Here is a 26,083-nt window from a genome sequence, read left to right on the forward strand (position 1 = left end):
CCGAGATAATGAAAGGCCACCGACGAATTGCGTCGCCCGGTAGCAGCGCAGATGCACACTTATGACACCCGCCAAGACATGCGGACGCACGCAACAATTTGTTCGCCCAAGCAGGAAGCCAAGACGAGAGCCCTCGCTCACTGGCACTTTGGCCCGCCCGTTGAAATCCTAGGGATGTGGTGGGCGCTGCGCCGTCTATATCCCATTCCTGCGCTGGAGGTGGAGCATTTCGGCGAGCACCTGGGCGCCGCCAAGGTCGGATGCTCTAATTCATAATACGTGATTGGCCTCGCCGCCCAGAAAGCTTACGACGCCCTACCGGGGCCCTGCGCGCATGCGGCTCCAGGAACTCCCCCACTACCCGCATCCTTGCATGCTGGCGCCCAGGGCCGTATGGGGCCCGGTCAGGGAGGTGCAGACGGGGCTCGTCAAATCACATGGTTTCTGATTCTGTTTACGCGTCAATGTTTCATTGTTCATGTAGGGCCTCGTCCACTTTCTCCTTTCCTCCTGGCCTAGTACCGTGGGAATGACGGGAGCTCGCAGCCTCGCTCAGTCTGCTGGCACGAACCCGCCCCAAGTACTGCTCCCTGATTGCTCATCTGCCGGAGCACAGCGCCTAATGAGGAATGTCTGGGGCAGTATGCTTATATTATACATCTGATGGATCTCGGAGTAGTCTAGAACTAGATTTAGGGTCGTAGATTATCCGCAAGGACTCCTGTCAAGTTGTCGAAGGGGCTTGGGCGCATGCTTGGCCGGTGGCCCACAGGACCGTGACCTCTCGTGATGTTGTATCGGCGGACATGGTAATCAAGTGTTGGCCTAGATCATGTCGTGTATATCACCTGCCTCGTAAGGAAAGGCCCTACTGTTTTGAGGCAGTGGGCGTGATATTCCGCCTCCGGGCGCCCAAGTGTCGTCAACTAGCCTGGCCGCACGAGTGATGTCTTGGCAGGAGCGATCAACAGCCATGACGAGGCTAGAAGGGGGGCAGAGGGGATGGATGGTAGTGAATGTATAAAGCTCATGGAGGGAACTGGATGAAGTTTCTTTGGTCCAAGTCTTCATCCTCACCCTCCAGAGGCAAAGTCCCAGTCGTTCTCTCAGCTTCCCACACAGTCTCAACTATACTCCTCGAGCAAGACAGCTTCATCCACCATGCGTTTCTCCTCCGTTATTGCCAGCGCCATGGCGGCGACCATGGCTGCTGCCCACCACAACCACGACATCAAGAGGGAGCAGGCCATGCGCCGCACCCTTCTTGAGCACACCAAGAAGGACTTGAGCCACTGCGTCGCGAAGATCAGGAGGAACGGCCTTGAGGCCCGCAATGTCAAGCGTCGTGCGGACCAAGCTGCTGCTCTCATCGAGAAGAAGGGCCTGATGAAGGGTGGTAAGTAACACTATACTTGGTTGACGTTGCAGAGAGGGTATATTAGAGTTTAAAACTGACGTTACCTAATATAGTCCGTGATCTCTCTGCCCTGAACACTTCTCACCTGTCGGGCGAGGACTACACTCTTGACACCCCCGAGGAGACCATCTTCGCCAGCAACGGCTCTTGCGTTCTCAGCCCCGAGGTCACCGAAGGCCCGTACTACGTCTCCGGAGAGTTCATCCGCGAGAATGTGACCGACGGACAGGCTGGTGTTGACCTGCACCTTGAACTCCAGGTTCTCGATGTCAACACTTGCGAGCCGATCGCCAATGCCTACACTGAGATCTGGGGTGAGCATACTCGATTCTCTGGTCTCCTTCTCAGTGGATAAATCTGATGCTAACCAACATCTCGCAGCCTGCAACTCCACCGGCGTCTACTCTGGCGTCTCTGCCAACGGCAACGGCGACTCAGCCAGCGACACCACCAACCTGGACGCCACCTTTGCCCGCGGCATCCAGCCGACCGACACTGACGGCGTCGCCAGCTTCGACACGCTGTTCCCGGGCCACTACACTGGCCGGACGACGCACATCCACGTGCTGGTGCACCTCAACGCCACGGCGCGCGACAACGCCACGCTGCTGGACACGACGGCCTCGCACGTCGGGCAGGTCTTCTTCGACCAGGACCTCATCTACGAGGTCGAGGCCACCTCCGTCTACGCCGCCAACACGCAGCAGCTCACCATCAACGCGGACGACGGCATCCTCGCCCAGGAGGCCGCCACCAGCGACCCGTTCGTCGAGTACGTCCTGCTCGGCGACACTGTCGAGAGCGGCCTGCTCGGCTGGCTGGCGTTCGGCATCGACCCTACCCTTTCCAAGAGCGTCAACGCTGCTGCTACTTTGTACGAGACTGGTGGTGTCCAGAACAACAACGGTGGTGGTGGTGGTCCCGGTGGTCCTCCTACGATCTAGATCGGCTTGGCGGTCGGGTGCTAGATGATAAGAGGATGGTGAAGGAGATGCTTGGTTTGACTTGATTCTGTCTCTGCAATTTCATTTCTGTTTCTACCCGTTGCTTCTGCGGCGAGTAGAAGCACAGTTCTGTGTCTATACATATTTGAAAAAGGAAAAGTTGTACTTGCCCATCATCAGCCCGACATTGAAATTGTCTCCTAAGTGATTCAGTGCAGTGGCAGTTTCGAAGCGCCCCGCTCTCGATCAATTGTCGACCCTTGTGTCTTCTTGAGAAAAGGAATGCGGCGCGCCCTCCTCTATAACCCGTCCATTCCCCAAGGCGAATATCCTATCAAAACCTGCGATAGACTCGAGGCTATGCGTGACAGCGACAACGGTGTAATCAGCAAAGACTCGCTTGATAACGTCCATCATAGTCTGTTCCGTCTCCCTATCAACACTCGAGGTGACCTCATCCAGAAGCAATATGCCGCCTCTACTGCCATGCTTCTCTCGGAGCCGCGCCCTGATAATAGCAATGGCGAGGCTGAACAGCTGCTTTTGGCCTTGGCTGAATACGTCCTTGGTCATATCTGCCTGAAGTCCTCCAGAATTCTGGATGATGGACCACAATCCGACCTGTTCGAGGGCGAACTGGCATTCCTCGTCGGAGTTGCGGGAGGAGGGATCGAGCGCGGCCTTGAAGCTCTCGCCCCCGGCGAGAAATACCATGACCTGAGGCATGGCAATGATCCTCTGCCGAAGCGTATCTCGGTGGATCCGCCGGAGCGGAGTACCGCCAATGGTGATTTCACCCGCAGTCTCGGATGTCGGCTCAAGCAGACGCAGAAGGAGGAGGATCAAGGACGACTTGCCGCTTCCTGTCCTCCCGATGACCGCCACCTTCTCGCCCGCTTGAACGTTCATCCGAATCCCCTTGAGGACAAGAGTCCTATCCTCGCCGTTATCTCGGTACCTTTCTTCCTCGTATGACGCATCGACACCCCCAATCACAATCTCGCCCCTCTCCGGCCAGCTCTCCGCAGGCCGCAGGCCCTCACCATCCTTGTCCTCACTCCCTGACTTCTCACCAAAATCCTTCAGCCTCTTCACCGCGCCCAGGCTCATTTCAAGGTGTATCCAGCTGTGCACGCACGCGTTCATCATGTTCCCGAGCTCCATGAGCGACACCATCCCCGCGCCGACAAAGCCCGCCCGCCCGAACAACGAAACCACTTGCGTCGCCAGGACCGTAACGGAAATCGCGACCGCGGCGACGACGAGCTTGAGGACGAGCGCGAGCCACACCTGCGTCATCTGCAGGAGGTACGCGGGCCGCAGGCTGTCGTCGACGGACGCGTGGTTCTGCGCCGTGTACTGCTGCACCCAGCCGAAGGCGCGGATGGATGCGATGCCGCGGATCGTGTCCTGGAACTGTGCGTAGAGGGGGCTCTTGTTCTCGAGGTCGAGGAGGCGGAGCTGCCTGGATGTTCTGAGGTAGAACCGCGAGAGGAAGGACAGGAAGGCCAGGAGGACTGGGTAGGCCAGTGCCACGAAGGGGATGCCGACAGCGACCACGACGACCTGGCCCGCCGACGCGAACAAGGCGAGCATGGTGTTCGATAGGGCTTTGGGGAGGAAGAAGCCTATGAGGTTGATATCCTGCGAGAAGAGGTTGACGGTGACACCCTGGTCTGTCTTGGTGAAGTGCTGCAACGGCGCGGCCATCAGGCCTTTGACGGCCTTGAGGTGTAGGACTGATCCGCCCACTTGGGCCATTCTCATGTCAGTGCTGGCAACATAGAGACCCGTGACGATGATACACCGCAGAGTTGGAGTATTGCGTAGATGCCGAGGTAGACATTGTTGACGTGTGATTGAGAGGCGGGAATGTGGAAGCTGTTGTCGGCCCAGTACCTGAGAATGAGTGTGCCAGCGTTCCAGAAGAAACCCCACATCAAGCCCGAGAATAGGACAGCGAAGATGAGAAGGGGGCCGAAGGAGCTGAAATAGTGGGCGTAGACTGAGGTATCGTTGAGATTACGGGTGGGATCTTTTTCGTCTTCATGCTCTGTCTTCGAAGTTGCGTTTATGGAGACTTTGGCATCTGGCACAACATCTTGTTGATTAGGCCTGCCCTGGTCATGTTCTAATGTTGAAACAACTCGCTTGTCACCAAGGACTTCCTCGGGCTGACCCTGGTGCGCCAAGCCACATTCAGCATTGAGGGCGATGACATTCTGGGCAAGGGGCAGATATTTGATCGAGTGAGTACACCACACTATCGTGGCCTTTCTGCGGCGAAGAAACCCGCCAGGACCAAACAAGCATGACACGATCTTGTCTGCAGTAGGCTTGTCGAGGCCCACTGTGCAATCATCCAGGACATAGACGTCAGCGTTGAGGTACAGCGCTCGCGCGAGGCCAACACGCTGTCTTTGGCCGCCCCTGAGGCTGATTCCACCGCTTCCAATAGGCGTTTCATCAGCCCTTGGCAGTGAACGAAGATCATCCTTGAGCATGACAGTCTCCAGAACTTCTTCGTAAAGCTGGCCATCGAACGGCCCGAATCCGATGATATTGGACCGGATAGAGCCATTTGTGAGGAAAGGTGTCTGGTCGCAGTAACCGATGCGAGGCAAGCCCTGATGGAATCTGATTGTTCCCTCCGTGAAAGGAACTTCTCCCAACAGTGCTTTGCATAGGGTTGATTTGCCCGCGGCCACTGGTCCAGTGACAATCGTCAGGCTTGATCTCGGGATGGTCAGATTGAGGTGCTTCAGTTGCCTTCGATCCTCAGTCCAACCTAGGCTTACATGTCGAAATGAAATGGCCACATTTGCTTCCTCCAATGCTGTGGCTGGAGAACCATCGAACCTGCGATACTCCGACTTCGCCTCCATGGTCAAAAAGTCCTGAATCCTGGAGAGGCATGCAAACGAAGCCAGAATATCCGGCACCTTTTGAAACAGCTGGGTCAAAGGGCTTGTAATCAGAGCCACGTACGACAGGCTGGAAAACACTTCAGCCATGCTCAGCTGACGCCCGGCCCAGAAGAAGGTGGCCACCGGCGCAAGGAACATGGGTGTGAAGGCAGAGGTGATAGAGACGACGACAAGAATCCGGTAGGCGCTTCCAATACGCTGTTCGTCCTCTCTGTACTTTTGCAGAAACCCGGCGGTCGACTCGGAGAGCCCAGAAATCTTCAGAGCCTTCATACTTGCCACCACGGCAGTGGTCAACCTGACTCTGGCCTCTGTACGATGGGTCCACTTCGACATGGCGGGGCCTGCGAACTTTGCGATGAAAGAAGTGCTCACGACGCTTGCTGACACCACCAGGATTGGTGCGATGAATGCGGCGCCGAGCTGTCTGTGTAGGAACCAGGACGCCAGGATCACCTCGATGGTGTTTGCCCATATATCATGGATCGGGTACAGCCCTCCCGGAGTGATACGCTCGACGTCCGTGCTCATGAGCGTCAGGATGTTCGTGTCCAGGTGGGTGGAGTTGAGCTCGGTCATCTTCTGAAAGATGGCTGTGACGAGGGCGCTTCTGGCTTTGCTGACTGCGCGAGAGTGAAGCCATAAAAAGGTCGAGTTTGACAACGCTAGCCCAGGGTAGATTAGCAAGCTCGCCAGGATGAGGCCGAGTCCAGTGTTGCGGTTCGAGAGTGGGTCGGACTCCAGGAATCTGATCAGTTCTCCGATGAAGAATGGCTGGCAGAACGAGAACACTACCTTCGCGAGCCGGCTTGGGATAGGCTGAATCAATGACCAGGATATAGACTTGAGAAGGATGACCAACAAATTCCCTTTGGGTGATCGATGTTTGTCTCGCCATTCCCTCTGGAAGTGACCAGACTGGACGTCAGCCGAGAGTTGGGAGTCCAGAGGGTAGAGATCATTCGTTTCTAATATCTTTTTGTTCCCCAGCCTGAGCAGAGGGGTCACCCAAGACATGAACAGTAGGCTGTAGAGACCGCTCGCCTCCTCAGGATTCTTGCCTTGATTTGAAGACTTAAGCCAGCGGCTCTTCGGTATAGCTTCCATGACGACAAGTGCCGCTGACGCAGCTGTGGTGACCGTCAATAGAATGGAGTAAGACTGTTCCTCTTGCAGTAGCCAAGTCGTACGTGTTCTGCCGATGTTGACTATCGTGATGATCAAAAGGTATGGGTTCAGGATGAGCGACGTCCTGAGCGACCGATGATGTTCCAGATACGATAGGTAAGCCATCACAGGTGAAGCAATGGCAGCTAAGATGGCGGAGGCCATCTTAGCCTCACGGGCGCCATCGTTTGTCTGCTTGGAGACAAGAAAGAGCACGCACAGATTTACGACACCGAAAACTGGTATGACAACCTAGGCAGTTCCGTGCTCAGTCTATGTCGGGAAAATAGGGGATACAACGGACGATGCTGGTCGCAGTCACTCACGAGTTTGCGCAAAGACAGTAAGGATCCTCTAATCAGGACCGGCTTCCGGCGAAGGCTCCATATGCGGAATGAAGACAGAACCAAGAAGCAGACTGAAGGCATGACCGACAGAATGACGAGTTCAAAGAGAAAAGTGGAGTCGAAGTCTCCTCGGCAGCCTTCCACAAACGGCTCAAGAGTGTAATCATTGCTGCACGATGTGGCGGCGCTCGTGTTGGTCACAGAGACATGGCCTTCATCCAGTCCGAGGGGGTGCTGAAGGGGCTGCAGAAATATGCGGCCTTCAAATGGCTCCAGTGTCCCCGTGTTGAAAAAAAAGGGCCAATGTGAACAATAACAAATGGGTGGTGAGATCACCAATTCCTGAGACTCTGGCTAGGATTGAGTGCCGGCAACCCGCGCGTCGATTCTGATATTGGAAGTTCGTAGAATCGAACAGGCTGATGCCGTCCGCGCAGTCTCGCCGGCGAGCCAAGCATGGTATCGTCGCCAGGAATGACTCCTTACCGTATCGGGGAAACAGAATAGGAAGGACATATGCACAAGATGACAGGGGCTGTACTGATAGTGGGCGTTTCAGGATAGCAGCAGGATCTAGGCTGCGAATCTGACGCGAATACAGCACTTGAGTCCAGTTAAGCCGCACGCAATCAATTGTTGCCTTGTAACACAGATTAAGTCATGCCACGCGAGCAAATATGTTTCTCGATGGGCTGTTGCTATAAAACTTAACCAGGGGCCAAACATTAAATTCATTATGTTCCCTGGTAAAGCAACATCGATCCATCTCATTCCCATCCACTCAGACTCCAGGGCCTGCTGCCCGTGTCCCACTGAGCCGGCTCGCTACTCATCTGGAACACCAACTCTGATGCAGTCGCCAGCTCGACATGGCTCAGCCAGGCTCTGTCCAGAGGGCTTCCGTCCAAAGTGACGGATTGTGGATAGTAAGACGAAGCAGAGAGGTTGTCAGCTCTAATGGTCAGGACATTCTCAAAAGGAGTGCCTGAGAGCAGCGTCACACGGAGCTCTGGGAAGCGAGGTGCTCCTAGCAGGTACAACGGTTGCCCGACCACTGGGTAGAAGCCGATGAGGTTGAAGACCAGCCATGAGGGGATGGCACCTGCGTCTGTGTTTCCGGGATATCCATTTCGCCGGTCGTTGTCTGCATACGTCTCTGTCAGTATACACAAGACTAAATCTACATAGATGAGGAGCTCACGTACAAAACTCGTCAACTATTGCCCTCGTTTGGTTGGCAGTCTTCCAATGGTAACCAGGGACATAGTTGTACAGAAATGGGATGAGGAAAGAGGGCTCGTTTCCTGGGTTGTAAATTGCAGTGCCAGCATTGTTGTTCTCCCCCCGGTCCGCTCCCAATCCAGGAAGAAACGAGGCGTCAAGGCGTCGGATGAAGGCATCGTCACCGCCCATGGACTCGATGACCTTGCTCATGTCGTGCGGTGCTGCCGAGAATCCAGTCTCCCAAACTGTAGCTTCGTAGATGTCGTCGTTCCAGCTTTGTCTTTGTTAGCTATATCTGTCGCAGTCTAATCTGACAGTTTCATGACATGTAGGCTTTTACGTACCCGCACGACGGAATGCATTGAGATGGATCGTAGTCCGTCGTGTTCCACGTCCCGTCGGCATTTCGCGGCGCCGGGAACCCGATGAAGTCACCCACGCCCTCGAGCGTCTTGTTCGCGTCTATGTTCCACTGGTTCTGCCACCAGTTCGATCGCTCCAGGAGCTCGTCCTGTTCACTGTCGGCCTTGGCCAGGCCCTTGGAGATGGCCCAGATGGAGAAGTCGTTCTGGGAGTACTCAAGACCCCGAGAGATACTCCTGGAGTGGTTGCGGGTGATGTAATTGAGTGAGAGGTAGTCTTCGAGGGCACCGCGGCCATCCTTTGTCGCGCCATCTGAAGTCACAGAGTCGGCGTTGCGATCTGGTAGGACTGTCGCGTCTTTGATGCTGTGTTGGGTCAGCGCGGTCCGTCTATTTTGGGTTGGCATGGGAATACGTACACGGCTCGATATGCCTCTTCCCAGTCAATTTCGCCCAGTTCCCCCAGGCCCTCCTCGCCAGTGGGTGATTGCACGCTCTTGACGAACGCATCCCCCAGGACTATGTCTGCATGTGTGCCTCCCTGGACTCGGCCGTTCCAATTACCGGCACGTCCTGCAGGCAGCCAGCCCTCAAAGGAGAAGATATTGATCAGACCTCTCACGATGCGACTGTAAGTGCCTGTATAGAGAAGGTGGTACATCGGAAGTAGAGACCGATAGGTGTCCCACAATGTCTGTGGATTTGTGTCAGCATATTTTCAAGAGTCCGCTGGCAACGTATAGATGCCTGATGAGATGTTGACTGACATAGTGGTCATCAAAGTAAGGGAACGAATCATTTGAAGTCCAGAGCGGAATCTCGCCCGTTTTGTCGGTGGGCAGGACGGCGGTGTGGTACAAGGCAGTGTAGAGCATTCGCTTCAATGTGTCATTCTGCGCCTCCGGGCTGTCACCCTCGACCACCTCAATGGTGCTGAGAACCTTTGACTCCCATTCCGACCTAGCTTGCTCGACGAGATCATCGAAAGAGGTCGACTCAGGCATTTCGCTAGCAATATAGCTGCAGGCCTGCTCGGCAGATATGTGGGAGACGCCGACCTTGCTCTCAATCACTGCCCCTGAACCATTATTCGGCGCTGTCGGCGACGGCGTCCAGCTGAAAAGAGCGCCGAGGCCCATTCTATTTCCGATCTGCGTGTATGCATCCACGTAGGACCGGACCTCGGGGGCCTCAGTGGGAGGCTCGAATAAGTTGTACTGCCAGAAGAGGGTGCCTGCTCCATCGACTCGGTTGGTTCCAACTGCTCGGACGTATTCATTGCTTGGAACCAAATCGGCTGGTACGGTGAAGTTTCCGCAGAAGTGGATGTCGTAAAGACCAATGTTTGGCCAACCGCCGGCATATGACGCTTTACCATAGTACGATGGCCCTGACGGCCCTGATCGTATGTGTATCTCACCTTGAATATAATTCTGGGAGTAGGTTTGGGTCCCTGGTTGGTAGGCGGGAAGCACGTGTGTCAAATCCACCAGAACATGGGCGTCATTCTCCGTCTGGGTCTGGGAGATATCCGGCGTCGAAGGCAGGGAGAACGTCTGATTCTGGCTTTCCGTGGGAAACGTGTAGCGAACAAGGCTGGTGTGGTTCGAGGCCGCGATCTCGATCTTGACGTCGTTCAGCAGTGTCGTTGTGAAATATCCAACCGATGCAATCTCGCTCTCGAGCGACCGATTCTGCCAGTATGTTCGATTGTCTCCCAAGTTGACACCCGCTAGCGTTCCCAACAGAGGCGTCTGGGACACAATGCCGTCTGTCCAAGCCCGTCAGCCCTGCGTTCTCCCAGGACGGCCCATTGGGTCGTTTGTCTGCTATACAAAGACTCACATGTGGGGTCTCCTCCTGTCCCAGAGACATGCATCATGCTCACTGCTGTGAAGTTCCCGATGGGGCTGTAGCCTCCATTGTGATCGGTCTGGGTCCCGTCCGCAAGCCCCAGATAGCTTGTATCTATTCCGGGCTTCGCCATGCCGTTCGGGAGGCATGGCCCTGGAAAGACATTACCGGACGCGATGTTGCTCAACAGGTTGGGTCCTGCACTACCAATCAAAGGGTCGACATAGTCTGTCAGGCGACCGTGGCCCAGGGTGAAGAGCCCTGTTCCGAGCAATGCGGTGAATCTTGATTCTTTCCACATCATTGTTGGCCGCAGTGTGATCGAGCTGAAGACACGTTATGATGACGGCCTCGGGTTGAGATTGAGTAGGCAGACTCGGGCCAGTCTGAGCGAGGACATAATGGAAATTGGTGCGGAGATTGTGAACCTCCTCTATCCTGGCCAAGCCATGCGGGATCCCGGCATCGCCAGGAAGAGGAGTGATGGTCTGTTGTACCGGATGGAGCGGTCGCTGCAGCCACCCAGAATAAATGCACGCGAAGAATAATGCATGTGCCAATGGTAACACAAGAGCGGAGTTAGAAACCCATCACAGAATATCAAGTAGATGCAGAGCTTCTATTCATGTTCAATTGCCCTCCTCTTGCCTCAGGTGCGTGCCCCGGAAGCGTGAGGGGGTTTGCCAAATTGTGTGGGTGATCGATAGTTCATCCCGAGAGTGATTGCCCCTCGGCGACCGATCGTCTGAAGGCTTAGCTCCAAATGTTATTTCCATTTCAGTCCCACTCGTTGGTACGTAGACCAATTCTCTCAATGCAACCAAAAACATATATCCTGCACAAGGACTTTTACTCTAGCAGATGAGCGCAATATCAGCTGCTTTAGTATAAGACGCGAACTTTAGTTGACGTGGAATTCTGTGCTGGCGGGGCATTTTCGGTACTTCTCATCGAATCGAATAATTGTTCCTGAGCAAGGTCCCTTGATCCTTGGTTTGGGTAAGGCATTCCCCGCGGTTCCATTGCATTTCCCCATACAACGTTACAGGCTGGTCGCAAGTTACAGCTCGCAGGAAACCCAGGCATTCCCTGTCACTGTACTTAGCCTTACCCTGCTGAAAGAGTAAGGCCTTCAGAGTACCTAGGTAATAGGCTGGAAAGTTCACTTATTTCTGAGAGAGTCTCCTCAACACCACGCTGTTCCCTACGACGTTCTCCCGGTGACAATTCTTGCCGAGGGAGACTTATGAATTGAATAGATAATCATATACTGTAGCGCAAGAATATTGTTTAGGGCCCTCATGAATTATAACTGCTACATTGCTGCTGCGGCTGCGGGGCAGCCACTTGTGATATGTACACTAGATTGTCTCCTAACGCCATCTCCATCGAAAGTGCTCACTGAAACACGCCGACCGGGCTGTTTTGAACACTCGACATGCGCCGCGAGGATGGGCGCACATCATCCGACTTATGCATGCCGACAATTACACATTACAGGACCACACCTGCTAGTTGCCACCCTGGAAGCCAGCGTAGGACGGATATGCTGGGAATTCCCAAGCAATGCTCTTTTCCAGCAGTTTCTGATCCAGACCCTGCCCCCCACCACTCATGTACAGAAACTTTGTAAAGGGAACTGTGGCGTGGAAGGTGAAGGACGTATTGGCAGGGACGAATGCCACGTCTCCCTGCAGCAGGCTCGCCGTGTCGAACCCGTCAACCGTGAGGATCAACTGGCCCTCCTGGAGCTCCAGAGCGAAGTGGTGGGGGAGTGTGACGGCCGTGGTCGTCTCGTTATCAAGTTTCGGGGAAAGGATCATGGTGCCCATGGTGAAGTTACCACCGGTCTGCGCGGGAGTGACAAGCGGCTGGATCACCTTGTACCCAATCTCAGTATTGAGGTACGCCGGGCCATAGTTGTGGGCGACGAAGTACGGTTCTGTCGGGTCCTCAGGCAGCGTATTGGGCCCGTCATGCCAGGGCAGGCCGGCGTCGCTCGCAGTCCCGTTGATCATGTCTCTCCGCGGCTTGTACTCCTCGGCCGGCGCGGCGATAAGATCCAGCGCCCGGAGCTGGGCGTCGATCTCGGGGGTGAGCGGGCCGAAGGGCTCCGGGTCCCCCGACAGGGGCACATACGGCGACCCGACGACGGACTCGTAGTCGCCGATGCTGAACTCGTCGAAGAGGTGCTCGAACCCGCCCGGGTGGAAGACGTGGTTCAGCTGGCTGTCCGGGTCGACGAGCTGGAACGTGTGGATGGTGCCCGGCGGAACACTGCCGTAGTCGCCCACCGTCGCGACCCGCGCCTCGTGGCTGGCCCCCGTGACGTTCTTCTGCGCCCAGAGCTCGGCGCGGCCCCGCAGGCAGTAGAAGTGCTCGTGGACGTGCTCGTGGGTGTGTGGCCGGGCGACCGTCCACCCGGAGGACTTGCCGTTGTGCTGGACCATGGAGAAGGCGCCGTCGGACGAGTTGGCCGTGATGGCGAAGCGGATGATGTCCGAGGGCGTGAGCTTAATAGTCCGACCCTTAAATCTAGGTAGGACATATGGCCGGGGATGATCGGGGGCAACGTCGACGAGGAGGCTGCCGGACTGGCGAGGATCCACGGACGCGGCGGCGATAACCCCTATATGGAGGAGGGCAGCAAGGAGACACGACCTCATGATGATTGTTCCATGCAGCAATGCCGAGAAGGGCGGTATTCAAAGATTCTAGGTGTACAGCTTCTTTATGTGCTGGCCAGCCAAGCGGGCAGAAGTTCTCCAACGTCGCATCACCGTTGCTTACTGACCATCATTGCCCCCTGTCGGCAAGGTAGGAAATCCACTACTAGTAGAAAACCCAGCCGGCTGTTCTTAGTTGTCGCAGTATCCATTGCGAAGAGTTCGATTCTTGATCGTCGCATGTTCAGACGAGGTGATTGGCCCTGGTCCCACTTTGGGTCCGGAAGAAGATTATCTTGCAGTGGGAAATGGCCTGTTGAAATGGTACCGACATGCAGGAACCCCGGGCAAGATCTCTGTATAAGTGAGCTCCCCCGGCGAATGTACAAGATCAAAATCCACATCTCGGATCAAGAACCACTTTGCCAATCTGGGCTTAAATAACGGTCGTATGTGAATGGACTGGAGCCCCGTACTGTGGTCACCAGACTACGAGGCCTTTGCTCAGAACCTTCCAAGGCAATGCAGCTCGTGCCGATCGAGATCTTTCCATTAAGCCTCATTGCAAGCAGAGCTCAATTGTAAAAGTTACTCTGTTAATGTCAGTAGACTATCCTTGTTCCTGTAAATATTCATCTGTTTGCAATGTGGTGGTCGGCACCTCGCCGTTTGAACGTGGATGACAAGCCCCAGAGCCAAGCACCGAGCGAGTCGCGACTGACTCGCCGCCCATCAACCATTTCTCTATTTCTTATCCAAATTGGGAACAGCGCTGGGTAATTCGCGAAGACAAAGGTCGATGTTTAGAACAAGTCCCATTCCAAAAGCAGATATGAGGGACCCAATCAGTTGCTGTCAAAGCGTTCATTTCATGACTGGATGCATGCTGCTTGAGAAGCATATGTGTACAGATTGAAAACGAGACCCACCTTTTAGAGTCAAGTCCTTTCTCAAATTGAGAATAATGTTCTTATACCCCCCTAACCCCCCTCCCACTAGGACAATCATTGTCGTTCCAGCTTAGTAGAGGAACTCAAAGAATACAAATAGTCTATACCCCCCTAACCTTGTTGGAGTCCTGGGGCACGTCTGGAAATCATGAGCAACGTTCAAGCGAAAATTGGTTTTTGCAACGTAATACTCGGTTCATGCTTCAAAGATTCTGCTGATATTCTCAGTCTAAGCGAATGGATTGTCAGGTGGACCGCCTCCATATCTCCCGTGGCACCATGGAGAACAGCAAAGAATATTACAAAACCGATTTCCTTGTCCAACACACAACGTATCAACAATGCCTTGATGGGCGCAGCCACCTTCAACGGCCAGCGCCATCGTAGTAGAGACATGATATTTAGTGCTTGCCCTTCTGTGTGATCGATTCCGATTCTCAGTCAGTGCTACAGTGTGGTTGGAATCGAAAGACTTACGCAGCAATCGCACTTGTCACAGGTTGTGCATGTGCACGTATCGCAGCCACAGGAAGCAGGCATGTTGACTTCTGGATGGGATGTTGGTTAAGTTGATGGAATAATAGGGTTTTGTTTTCAAGGAATTTTCTGAATTGCTCAGGACTTGGGAGATGTAAGGATTGGGCCCTTGAGGAGAGGACAGAGATGAGGGGCCTTCTTATACCCACCCAACTCATACCGGTTCTTTGAAGAGGAACAGACTCACTAGCCTGCTCCACGACACGGCCTCGCCTGTCGGTACGGCAGTCGGTTGTATACCAGACTGGTCGTCCATGCGAGGAGACAGACCATCATGCAGAAGTCATGGGACCAATGACATCGACGAGGAGGGCGGGGCAAGCTTTCAGGTATGGCCGTTACGGAGGCTATAGATCAGCTGATGCACTCACGCTGCCTGTGTGAGTTAGAGCAACTGCCCGCCCAGCGTGTTGTCCAGGGACAAGTCTGTCTGGATGATGGTGCTATGACACACTGGCGCCCCGACAAGCGAGCGCATAGAGACGGACTCGATGATATCTCAAAGGGCCTCCACGGAACAGCCGGCTGTGCGATAGCCATTGCTCCTCATCCAATCGCATATGCTCCCAGCCGAGATCCCGCGGCCTATGCCACAGAACCGACTCCCGAGTCGTTTGCTTTGTACTCTCTGGGTGAGTGCTTGAAGCGTAGTGAGTGCAGGGTCGATTTGAAGCACCACGCTTGGGTATCGGGCAGCCCGCTATTGATTGGGTGAATGAGACGTGGGACATGCTCCAGGCATGACGTTGAGCTAGCATGTGGGGGAACAGGGATTATTCGCGGGCGGGGCTGCTGCTGTGCACGAAAAGATCCCTGCCGGCGATCTCGAACTTCTTCTGACTGCTCCCAGCGCGTCGCAGACTGACCTTCCACCAGCAAGGCTGTGAGTGCGTGCTTGGGTTCGACATGCGCCAAACGTAGTGCTGTCTTCACATCGACCACAATGGCACCGCGGAGGTCCAAGCCCGCTCCACCACCCCAGCCAACCCGTACGCTGGTCGTCGACAATGGAGCGCACACCCTAAAAGCCGGTTTCGTCACAGCCGACGCCATCGACGAGCCCACCGTCATCCCAAACTGCATCGCCCGTGACAGGACCAGGAAGACGTACGTCGCATCCGACCTTTCGAAATGCAAGGACTTTGGCGAGGTTTCCTTCCGAAGACCAGTCGACAAGGGATACATTGTCAACTGGGAGGCCCAAAAAGAGATCTGGGACCACGACTTCTTCAACCACGACGCGCCGCAGAAATGTGATCCTGCCGAGACAAGGCTCATCCTGACAGAGCAGCCCAACTCCATCCCTGCCCTGCAGACCAACTGTGATCAGATGGTCTTCGAGGAGTTCGGCTTTGCCAGCTACTATCGTGGCATAGGTAAGCTCCAAACCTGTCTAGGCATCCACTGTCGCCAGAAGAAGAGGTCAAGCCTGCTGACCGTTGCCAGCGCCGGCATTCAATGCATACCACGACGTCCAAGCCATATTCCGAACCCCTGAACGCGACCCAGATGCCATGAGCAAACTGCCCGCCGAGCTGATCCTCCTGATCGATTCTGGTTATTCCTTCACCACCGTCACGCCAGTCTTCCAGGGCCGCCCCTTACAATCCGCCATCCGCCGCCTCGACGTTGGCGGCAAGTTCCTGACCAACTACCTGACCCGCCTACTTTCACTCAGGCACTACGATATGCGAAATGATACCTACATCGTCAACGAGATCAAAGAGAAGGCATGCTACGTCTCGCTGGACTTCAAGGGCGACCTAGAAAAGACCTGGAAAGGAACGCGCGGCGAGAGACGAGAGCCATACGTTACAGGAGCTGGAATAGCAAAGGACTACGTTCTCCCAGACTTCCACACCCGCTCGGCCGGCATCGTGCGCGATTTCGATCCCACAACGACCGCCAAGCAGCGCAAGCTGGCAGCCGCCGCGTCCAACGAGGACATCCTGACCCTGCGCAACGAGCGCTTCGTCATCCCCGAGCTCTTCTTTAACCCATCCGACGTAGGCATGCATGTGCCAGGCCTCGCCGACCTGGTGAAGCAGTGCCTGGACGCGCTGCCCATAGGGCTGTGGCCCGGCCTGCTGGCGAACATAGTTGTGGTGGGCGGCAACGCGCAGTACGACGGCTTCATCCAGCGCCTGCAGAAGGAGATTGTCCAGCGGGTTCCCGACGAGTCCATCGTTAGGGTCGCCAGGCCGGCGGACCCGATCTGCAATACTTGGCTTGGCGCCGCCAACTTTGCGAGGCATGCGCATGTCGAGAGCCTGGCCGTCACGAAGCAGGAGTATGAGGAGAACGGAGCGGCGTGGGTTGCGAGGAAGTTCGCCGTCGGCCTAGGCCAAGACTGAAGACCTTGATGATGGATGCTTCTGCTTCGAAATTCCCCATCCAGTCGCGGTCAAATCCTTGATTGCGGTATGAGTTGTTGAGAAGCCCTTGTTTGGCAGCCTTCGCAAGGGATACATCCTGTCAACCTCACGACAAAGGCTATCCAGTGGACCCATAACAACGTGCAGAGGGGGCTTGGGATTTTGTTGCTGGATGGCACCAAAGTCCCAACGACAAATGATAGTAAGGCCGAACGCCATACCAGCCGGTGCTCACCATACCGCTGTCCTTCGAGTCCTGCACTCTGCACAGACACAACTTCAGCTCTGTCAAAGACGGACTACTCGTATTATTTGCAGCCGGTGGTCATGTCATATTGTTTATCCAGCAGAGATGGATGGGACTGGGATCCACCCTGAGCCTAAGGCCGGGTGTAATGGGAAGGCTGTGTTTTCTGCCACAACCTTTTGGGAGATCGGGATCAATCTGCCCATGACGCCCAATGTTAGTTGGCACGAGTTTCAGTGGGAAAATTGCTTGAAACTGGGCGGCTTGCCAGATGGCTCAATCTAGGACTCGGCAAAAAGACATTGTCACGTTCATTGTCAACTGCAGGAGCGATGCAGGCCAGTGAGAAAAATGGGCATTCCCCTTGGGCGATTCACTTCTACGGGTGAGGACCCCAAGTGTCAGAGGAGATGCATCCTTGGCCTAAGCGACACATTCTCAAGCAGGTTCAAGTGTCGACATATTGAAGCTTTATTCCCTCTGTCCATTGGAGCGGGGATTGACTTTTATATTGAAAGGGGCCTCCTCACGAATACAACACAATTTCTCAAGGTCAACCTCACGCTCTTCTCTAGTGACGACGGATGCTGCAGATCATCTAACAGCCGGCAACACTGCTGACTCTGAGTTCATGTGTCTCTAGTGGCCTATTTGGCTCTTCTGTCCCAACATTTACCAACTCATTGAGGACTAAACAATGATCTCATGCTCCCAACAATGTTATATGGCATCGACTTCGTATGATTAGTATTCGGAAGGGGCTTGAGATCTAGCTTGTGGCCTGTCATGGCTGAGGGCCGGGACACACAGATCCTGGAGATAAGCTGCAGTAGTGGACACCCCCCCCCCCCTTTCAAGACCTGGACATATTTGGCTGAAAACTGGCCTTCACTATCCCTTCATCCGCCAGTTGGAGCCATTCAAGCGACATCGCTTTCCTATGCCGGATCAAATACCGCCCGCCCTATACTATCTCTTTGGCCTCAGACAAGAACGATTCTACAAGTTGTACATCCCGATGTTCACAAGAGGTTACAGGAAACTTTTGGCCTGTCAAACAAAGGGTCGCCCGCGAACTCTTTGAATAGGTTTGAAATCGTCGATTGGGACCCGGATGCGACCATCCATTGTCTTGACAATGTGGAAGCATCGAAGGACACGATTGACAAGCCCTCTTCGAGCCTGGCCTAGCTGCTCAGGGAGATAGGCAACGGGCCGACGACTCCTCGGCACCATGTACCAGACTTGGACGTGCCACGTGCACACCAAGTGGTGAACTCGTGATGAGACAATGGCAGACTTGTTTCTGGCTACATTGTAGGGAGGGCTTCCCGGTGCAGAGCAATTGCTCCTGATTGTAGATTTTCATGGCTTCTGCTAATACTTCATTCCAATGACGGTATTTCTGACATATTTCACAGCCAACCATACAACAGAAAGGAAATAAAATGGCAAATGATCATGCCGTGTGATGGTACCCAACCTCGCATCCATCCAACTACCAAACTCTCACTCCCCTTTCATAAAGTCGGTCAGAATTTTCGGCAAACCACAACTCAGAAGACATGTGAATGGAGAATATCGAGCACCAACTGACTCCCGCACAGCTCACCCCTCACCCTCCGCCACCCAAAGCGCCAGATGATCTTTCAGAGAGCCTCTCGCCACCAGGCCGAGACCTCTCTGCTCAGCATATCAGCGCCCGTCGCATTCCCCGTCGTCGTTGGACCAATGGCTCATGTGTTGAATCCCGCGTGGCCCATTCATGAACTATTGCTCTGTATGCTCATCTTACCGACACTCCTGGTCACGTCCTTGATCCCCCTGCGATCCGCCTTCTGCTTCGGTGTGCTCATGTCGGTAGCCCCTAATCCCGAGAAGTCGAGGGAAGAAGAATCGTCAGGTGGAGTATCGTCAGGTGGAGGGGGTGGAGGGGGTGGAGGGCCGCCGTGTGGATTGTTGTGTCCCCCGACCCTCTTGCGCGAGGTGTCGCCGCCCTGGCCGTCGCCGCCGTCGTCGATCCCGGCGGCCTCGGCCGTGCGCTTGTGGCCGCCGGTCGCGGTGGCGGGTTGGTCCAGGAGGCTCTGCTCGTAAGCGAACCAGCTGTCTTCGTCGACGCCTGGCTGGTTCGGGTCTAACCCCGCTTGGGTACCTGCCGTGGCCGTTGCGGTGGTTGTCCCTACGTCAATAGTTATCTCCTCAATGCTGCTATCGTTTGCGGTTCCTGTTCCCGACTGACTTTGGGTAGGAGTATTGCCAGTCTTTTCGGTCAGCTTTAGCAGCTCTGATAAGTCGATCTCTTCGATCGTAGTGCTATCGTCTGCGGTTTTCGTTCCCGGTGGATCGCCAGTGTTGTCGCCAAGGGCTTCTCTGGTTTCATTGCCGCCACCCGTGGGAGCTTCCGTACCTGGCGGTCTGGTGCCAGGGGGGTTTTTCGGAATCCCGCCATGCGGTTCACCTCCAGAGGGCGGTGGGGCTTCTTTGTCACCATCACCCCGATCACCTTGACCGTCCCCATTATCACCACCGCCGTCATCGTCATCGTCATCATCGTTATGATCACCACCGCCGCCACCACCGCCGCCACCACCACGCGTATCTCGTCGACGCTGCTCGCTCGAGGAAGGTTCCCGGACCGATATGAAAGGAACAGCCGGCATATCATCCTGCCATGCCTCGATGTTGACGTCGTTGGCGTCGAGTTCGAAGTCGACCTCAAACTCGATCCAGTTCATGAATTCCGGGACGGTCGCGCGTGCCGACCCGATGCTTGTGTCCGGGTCGGCCGGTGGGTCCTCCGGACCGCTGAGCTCGATGCGGACCACGCGTGTCGGCGTGTCGCCGGAGGGCCGGTTGACGTACACCCTGCCTGAGAGTAACATGTCCGGCATGTTTCCGAGTTCTGTCGCCAGCGGGATCCAGTAGGTCTGCCTGTGGTTGTCCTGGCCCTGCCGCGGGATGGTCACGCGGACCTGCAGTGCTCGGTGCGGCGTCCCTCGCCCGTTGCGCATGCCGTTCACGGGCAGCGACGTTTGGCCGTTGAGGCAGCCGCAGGCTCTTCTTTCGAGTCTCTCGATGAGCTCCTCCAACTGCGTGATTCCTCTCACCAATTCTTCGTCTGCTTCGTCATCGGCAGGGGGCGGTTGCCCTCCTTCTTCTTGGTCACCGGCAGGGGGCGGTGGCCCTTCTTCTTCTTCTTCTTCGTCTTCTCTGGCACTGCTCCGTTGCACTTCTTCTTCGTCTTCGGCACCGCTCCGTTGCTGTGGCTCCTGATCTCGTCTCCGTTGCGCTTGTGCCCCCCTCAATTCTGCTGCATGTATCACTTGATCGTCTGCTGTCAGCCATCTGACGTACGGTAAGCACTTTCCGCCCTTCGGCATTCTATCTTTCAGTCCTTCGGTGCTCTGTCCTGCCTTCTCCGCGGCTGCTTCTAGTTTTTCTAGCCGCTCAGCTGTCGCCGCCTTCAACGTCTGCAATGCGGCCGCTTCCCAGTTCTGCGGCTTCGTCCGATCGAAGTGGTCTATGAGATTCGCAGCATTTGTGCCTCGATCTGGCTCTATGCCGCCTTCGTCCACACGGGGCCTTCTGCCTGGCGGGTTTTTGCCAAACACGTTCTTGAACGCTACCCTGAACCTTTCGTAGGGCCAAGTTGCAGCATTCTCCAGGTCCTCGGGAGCGTCAGTCTGTTGTGCTTCAGGCGCTCGAGGCCAATTAACGGTAACATCACTAGCATCACTACTGCCGCCATTATCATTTGCGCCGGCGTCTCCGCCCTCGGCCTGTTCTTCACCCCCCGCGACCTCTTGTTCTTCCTCTTCATAATCTTCGAGTTCTTCTTCCCCGGCGCCGCCGCGCATGGAGGCGCGCCCCGCGGTTCGCGTGCTGCTGCCCTCGCCGGAACGTCGCTCCACCGTACGGCTGCCTTGTGGTGTCTCTTGATGACTCCCGCCCCTGCCGGCTTGAGCGCGGGGCCCTCCACAGTTGCAGCGCCCTTGCGGCTGCGGAGCCTCGCCCTGGGTGGCTCCGCGGTGACGGGTAGGCCTGAGCCGTACATTTATCGGCTTATTAGCGTGGGATTCTGCGTTCGTCCGTCTGGTCGCCCGATCTGTCGCAATCTGTTGAAGCGCTCCATTGTCTCTCGCTTCCTGGGCTTCGGTGGCTCGTTGTTCCGCAGCCTCCTGAGCCTCCTGGCGTCTAATCCCTTCACCATCATCATCGTCGTCATTGGAAGAGTCCGGCCGGTCTCTGGTGTAGAACAGCAATCTAGGCCGATGTTTTCTCGCTCCCGGCCCGATGCGGGCAGTGATGTCAGCAAGTCTGACTTTCTCGACGATCTGCTCTCCATTTAACATTTGCCTCCTATTCGGACTGAAATATTGTTTGTTGTCATCGAGGAAGACCCAATTATCGTCCATACCACGGCGGACGTAGCTTATGTAGTGTCCAGATGTACTCCCGTTTGCCCTTTGAGAGCCGATCCAAAGGACTACTGCACGTAGTGTGTATTTCGACAAAGCCTTGTCCTCGTCTCTATCACATAGATTTGATAGATCAAGCGTTTGAGGAAGGTCCACCCACCCCTGCTCAAAGTCTGCCTTGCCGCCAGTTATATAGGCGACATTAACGGTAAATACCTCTGGTAAGTAGTAAAACTTTTTGAAAGAACCAGTGAGCTGGGCGTCGTCCCGGCGACACTGAGGACATGGAGGGTACGATGCATCTCTGATTGCTGGCTCGTACATCCCTCTGGAGATACAGTTGATCAAGGAATTCTCTCCTCTGGGGGCGTTTAATTCAATTGCAAATTTCTCGGGGTTCAGTTCCCTGTGCGGCGGAGGCCTGCTCTTCAAGTGGCAGTTACAAGTGTAAACCCGCCTGTGGACCATCCGGTGCGCAAACACTCGCTTGTACAGGACGCCCGCTGTGGGTGATCTATTAATATTGTGAGTTATTTCATTCCTTTGTGTTTCGCTCCCATTCTATTCTTCACCTTACCCTCGTTGATCGCGGTTCAATTCCGATTCGCAAAGTCGAGACATCAGGTGATCAAATAGAGTACCCACATCCTCCTGGCGGCCTCCGTCATTCGCATCGAACTTCCTATCAGGTTTGCCTTCATTTCGACCTTCTTTAAAAGTCGTCGGATGGGTGTTGGTCATGGTTTTCCAGGCGTTGTTAACTGCCCCTCTAAAGACCGTTTTATCTCCCCCTCGGAACGCAATTGCTGCTCGGAGCAGCTGTCCATAAAGCGGGATAGTATTATTCGTGATGGAACTTCCAGATTCGAGGAGGTTTAGGAAGTAATCAATGCTAAAAAGTGAATGGAGCACCGAATTGCGGTAGCACACCTGGTTTGTGTTCTTCAGAGAATGCAGCTGGGTGGTTGAGTTGAGTCGGGCAGTTGTTCTTTTCTGGAGCAGATGAGTGTTTACCTTTGATTGAGATACCATCAGCATTGCCCGAGCCTTTTTAGTTGCCAAAGGGTAGTATGAATGGGCATGTGTACGAGGAGAGCTCTCTAATCAGGCGGCTTATTCAGGTTGGGCCGCCTGCCCAAAGCTTCACATAGTTGGGACGTCCATGACTTGCAATCTCTGGAAGCGAGTACAGCAGGTGCTCACTTACTGGGTCAATCTGAAGCACTCCATCCTCGAACAGGTCCCCCTGGGGCGGTGGTGTAGTCGCATTCCGCCACTCAATGGTGACCCCATCTGGATACGGATAATCTGGGGCAGATGGCTGTTCTTGTGCCATCTCTACCACGCATTCCAGAGACCAGGAATAGGATACTTGAGCCCTATGACAAGGAAAGATATGTTGGGAAGTCTGATTCAGATGCACACGGTGAGCTTGAAAAGAAATGAAAATGGAATACGCAAAAGAATCTTCTCTTTCCGCGGTACTGTGTCGATTCAGGAGAGCTGACTCTTTTTAGACATATGCAATCCCATTGTCGGTCCAGAGGGGAGGAGTACTGCCAATAAAGCCTCTGCCCGGAATTGGCAACAAAGGAGGATCAAGATTGTTTGCCAATGCCTGGCTGGTATTGTCCGCAAACGGCGGTACCAATTCTGTAAATTTCCAAGGAGGCATTATTCGGGACCGGAAGAGCCCATAGTGAATGTCATATCCTCTGCCCTCCGGGTTTGTATCATGATGAAGTGCAGACATGTAGGCTGGCCAGTTTGCAAAAAATTGTCTTTACAACACTTAATCACTGACCTTGTGTCTTTCTCTCATACTTGTCCCTTTCCTTTCCTTTTTATTCTGATCACAATCTATATGTAAAGATAGATGAGATGGGGCCTGGTACTACCTATATGTGGACATGCAGGCAAATTAAGCATGTTGACTTACCTCCAGGATATTCAGAACAATGTTGCCCAAGATTAAAACATGCCCAGAAGCCACGACTGCTTGTTCCGCTCTTATGATGTCAGCATTTACAGTTGGAACTTGATCCATTGTAGCCCTTAGGTGTTCGGAGCCACATAGGATGTGCTACCATTAATTACTCGCTGAGAACAATACATGCTGAAACGTTGATAATTTCTTAGTTTGGTTCGTCTTCCCTTGTCCGTAGGTATCTTCCATCATGTGCTGCGTAGTCTTCTAAGTCTTGGTCTGATTGTCTGCAGGAATCTAGATCACTGGAGTGCATAGGCATAACTGTATACGAGCCAAAGCATGACTATATACCAATCACTTTTGCAGTCCTTGTTTCATGTGACTTGGGGCGTCATCAGGAAGCTCCAATGCTTCCAAGTGTATGATCACCTGATGTCCTTGAGTACGTTAAGAGTACTTATGTCATGTGATGCTTGTTCAAAAGTTGATTCCTGAAAGCGTATTAATGCAGAGCAACAATGTTCTAGTTTGAGATTTGAAGCCTGCGGGCTTTGTCCCGTAACCATGTACCTAGTGCAGTGCAGCCGCGACCTGCCTTGCTTGATCACAATCCAACCTCAAACCTAATTAGAATCTCTACTGGAAGGCACTTCAAAGTGGCTGTCAATCCTGCGAATATGCATAGTTTTCACCGAATATTAGAACAACTCCAAATTATCATTTAAAAGCCTTATAGGGCTTGATATTGCAGATTTAGTTAGCAGTGTTTATTTCTGAGTGTAAAGAGATTAATCTTGTCTTCAGAGATAATTATTACATATGATTCCGTGCTGAGTGCCCAATAGTCCTTTCCAAGTTTTCACCATAAAACTAAGTATCAGTGGATATAGCAATGATTCTATTTACAAGCCAGGAAAGATTCAGTTGACCATTAAATTGATCACCCGTGACTGCTCTCATGCACTGTCCTGGGCACCTTCCATTTGCATATTCCTGATTACAGCATCCCTAGGGGCAACTGCCAAGTTTTTTCCGTCCAAAAATTGGCAATATACAGGCTTTGAATTAATATCTCAGTTATTTCAACTCAATGGAACTAGTTCCAAGTTGGATAGCATTCTGCCTGTGTTGCCCATACCAACGAGCAGCATAAGTGAGGATGCTCAACCATAGACACACATAGTATTGCGCCAGGAGATTGCCTGTAAAACTATGTTTTGAACATTTCATTAATTGCTGATATGGAACTCTTTGTTCACCTGGAATACAGAAGTATTGGCCACCGATTACTTGGGATGGAATCATCAATACTGTGCAGGTAGTGCTGTGCATCAATAAACTGGGATGCATGTTGCCGGGAATGTTTCTATGCTAAATCTATAAAACCCGGACGCTTTCTAGTCCAATCTGTCTGCAACCGATAAGAGTTGCCATAACTCCAGGTCTTTGTAAAAGTGGCATGTAGAGGCTTGTGACTGAGGACATGTATCTTGGCAATATGCTGTTGTCCTGTGATGGGTAGACAGTATGCCAGGCTGCGCTGTATTAGACCCAGGTACACATGACACATCTTGTACAAAGAGTCTCAGCGATTTTAGCAGCTTTGATCCCATGGTCAGTAAGTAGAGTAGCAGGAGTAATATTCAATGACTTCTATAGACATTGATCCGTTTGGGATCCTTTGCTTTCTTGCATGGTTGTTGACCGGTTTCCAGATCAAGCGAATATAATCATCTATTCTAGACCTGAGATCCATCACGCTTGTCACCCAAGCCTGACTTGCTAATGCTCTCTTTGTGTTTTGTCAAGGATCAGCGTTGTGAGGTGCAATCCAAGGTGGGATGTTTGTGTTCTGTCAGGAAAATACAGTCATTATCATTTATGAAATTGAATGGGTTTTCATGTGCTATGTCTGCCTAGTATAGTGGTTAGTACACTTCGTTGTGGCCGAAGAAACCCATGTTCGATTCATGGGGCAGACAAATCTTCGATTTTTGTCTCTGTCAATCCGGTTGTAGATACAATTTTCAATTAGCGAGACTGGTCAAGAAACGGGACTTGTTGTAAAGAAACAATTGAACCACTCATTTGGGATTGCGTTTTTGTTTCTAAACCTGTATTTGCTCTGTTGGGGACCAGCGCAGTGGAGTCCGCATCCGGCTGCCCTGTCGTACTTGCACAATTACCCGTATTTAGCCGGAGAACCGAGATGGACCATACAGTTACAGTTGGTAGTTCAAGTTCATGGATGTCCTTAGAATTCAAAGTTTCGGAGATGCAACCCCAGATTCGTAGTGATGCTCTGGGCTCAGGGTCCAGACTCGGACAGTCTAAGACAGTGCAGTCCATATTTGGCAGCCGGAACCATACCCGCGAGCTAGGATTGTTCTGGGGAATTAAGCCTAAATTCCACGTTCCCCTGCCGCGGTCCATGCCCAGCTGATGTCTCTATCTCGAGTTGCACCAAAAGGGATGGCAACTGCGAAAAGCCTTGCCACACCTGTGCAATCTCCCATTTGCTTGCTGTGTCTTAACTTTACGAGCCGGTTTACTTCTGGCAAGCCACCTGACGGTCTCCTCAGCCACGTCACATCGCGCTTGTGCAGATGGTGCATGCGAAGACTTGGCGGAAAACAGCAATGTCCTGGCATGCGAATTTTGTCGCAGTGTACCAGAAGGCTAGAGGCGTGCTTGAGATTCAGGCTCATATCTTTCGGT

The 26,083-nt window shown here is 53.7% G+C and overlaps 6 protein-coding genes and 1 non-coding gene across 7 annotated transcripts; 3 read left to right on the plus strand and 4 right to left on the minus strand.

Moving 5' to 3' along the window:
- Positions 1 to 1,161: 1,161 nt before the first annotated feature.
- Positions 1,162 to 2,361, plus strand: INS49_009995 (uncharacterized protein; the record flags this gene model as incomplete). Its single annotated transcript, XM_043170722.1, has 3 exons — positions 1,162 to 1,396; positions 1,471 to 1,731; positions 1,799 to 2,361. 3 exons carry the CDS (start codon positions 1,162 to 1,164, stop codon positions 2,359 to 2,361), a joined length of 1,059 nt encoding a protein of 352 aa, XP_043025287.1.
- A 246-nt stretch (positions 2,362 to 2,607) lies between these two features.
- On the minus strand, positions 2,608 to 6,620 carry INS49_009996 (uncharacterized protein; the record flags this gene model as incomplete). Its single annotated transcript, XM_043170723.1, has 3 exons — positions 2,608 to 4,112; positions 4,169 to 6,418; positions 6,479 to 6,620. 3 exons carry the CDS (start codon positions 6,618 to 6,620, stop codon positions 2,608 to 2,610), a joined length of 3,897 nt encoding a protein of 1,298 aa, XP_043025288.1.
- A 949-nt stretch (positions 6,621 to 7,569) lies between these two features.
- On the minus strand, positions 7,570 to 10,546 carry INS49_009997 (uncharacterized protein; the record flags this gene model as incomplete). The annotated part of the gene is made up of 6 exons (XM_043170724.1): positions 7,570 to 7,946; positions 8,008 to 8,300; positions 8,371 to 8,754; positions 8,808 to 9,082; positions 9,156 to 10,159; positions 10,234 to 10,546. 6 exons carry the CDS (start codon positions 10,544 to 10,546, stop codon positions 7,570 to 7,572), a joined length of 2,646 nt encoding a protein of 881 aa, XP_043025289.1.
- Positions 10,547 to 11,753: 1,207 nt separating this feature from the next.
- Positions 11,754 to 12,908, minus strand: INS49_009998 (uncharacterized protein; the record flags this gene model as incomplete). The annotated part of the gene is made up of 1 exon (XM_043170725.1): positions 11,754 to 12,908. One exon carries the CDS (start codon positions 12,906 to 12,908, stop codon positions 11,754 to 11,756), a length of 1,155 nt encoding a protein of 384 aa, XP_043025290.1.
- Positions 12,909 to 15,338: 2,430 nt separating this feature from the next.
- Positions 15,339 to 16,749, plus strand: INS49_009999 (uncharacterized protein; the record flags this gene model as incomplete). Its single annotated transcript, XM_043170726.1, has 2 exons — positions 15,339 to 15,771; positions 15,842 to 16,749. The coding sequence occupies 2 exons, from the start codon at positions 15,339 to 15,341 to the stop codon at positions 16,747 to 16,749; spliced, it is 1,341 nt and encodes a 446-aa protein (XP_043025291.1).
- A 2,031-nt stretch (positions 16,750 to 18,780) lies between these two features.
- Positions 18,781 to 22,771, minus strand: INS49_010000 (uncharacterized protein; the record flags this gene model as incomplete). The annotated part of the gene is made up of 2 exons (XM_043170727.1): positions 18,781 to 21,938; positions 22,639 to 22,771. 2 exons carry the CDS (start codon positions 22,769 to 22,771, stop codon positions 18,781 to 18,783), a joined length of 3,291 nt encoding a protein of 1,096 aa, XP_043025292.1.
- Positions 22,772 to 25,275: 2,504 nt separating this feature from the next.
- Positions 25,276 to 25,347, plus strand: INS49_010001. Its single transcript has one exon. It is a non-coding gene; the product is annotated as a tRNA-His (tRNA).
- The last annotated feature ends 736 nt before the right edge of the window (positions 25,348 to 26,083 follow it).

The sequence above is a fragment of the Diaporthe citri genome, assembly GCF_014595645.1.
Source record: "Diaporthe citri strain NFHF-8-4 chromosome Unknown scaffold_4, whole genome shotgun sequence".
NCBI lineage: Eukaryota > Fungi > Ascomycota > Sordariomycetes > Diaporthales > Diaporthaceae > Diaporthe > Diaporthe citri.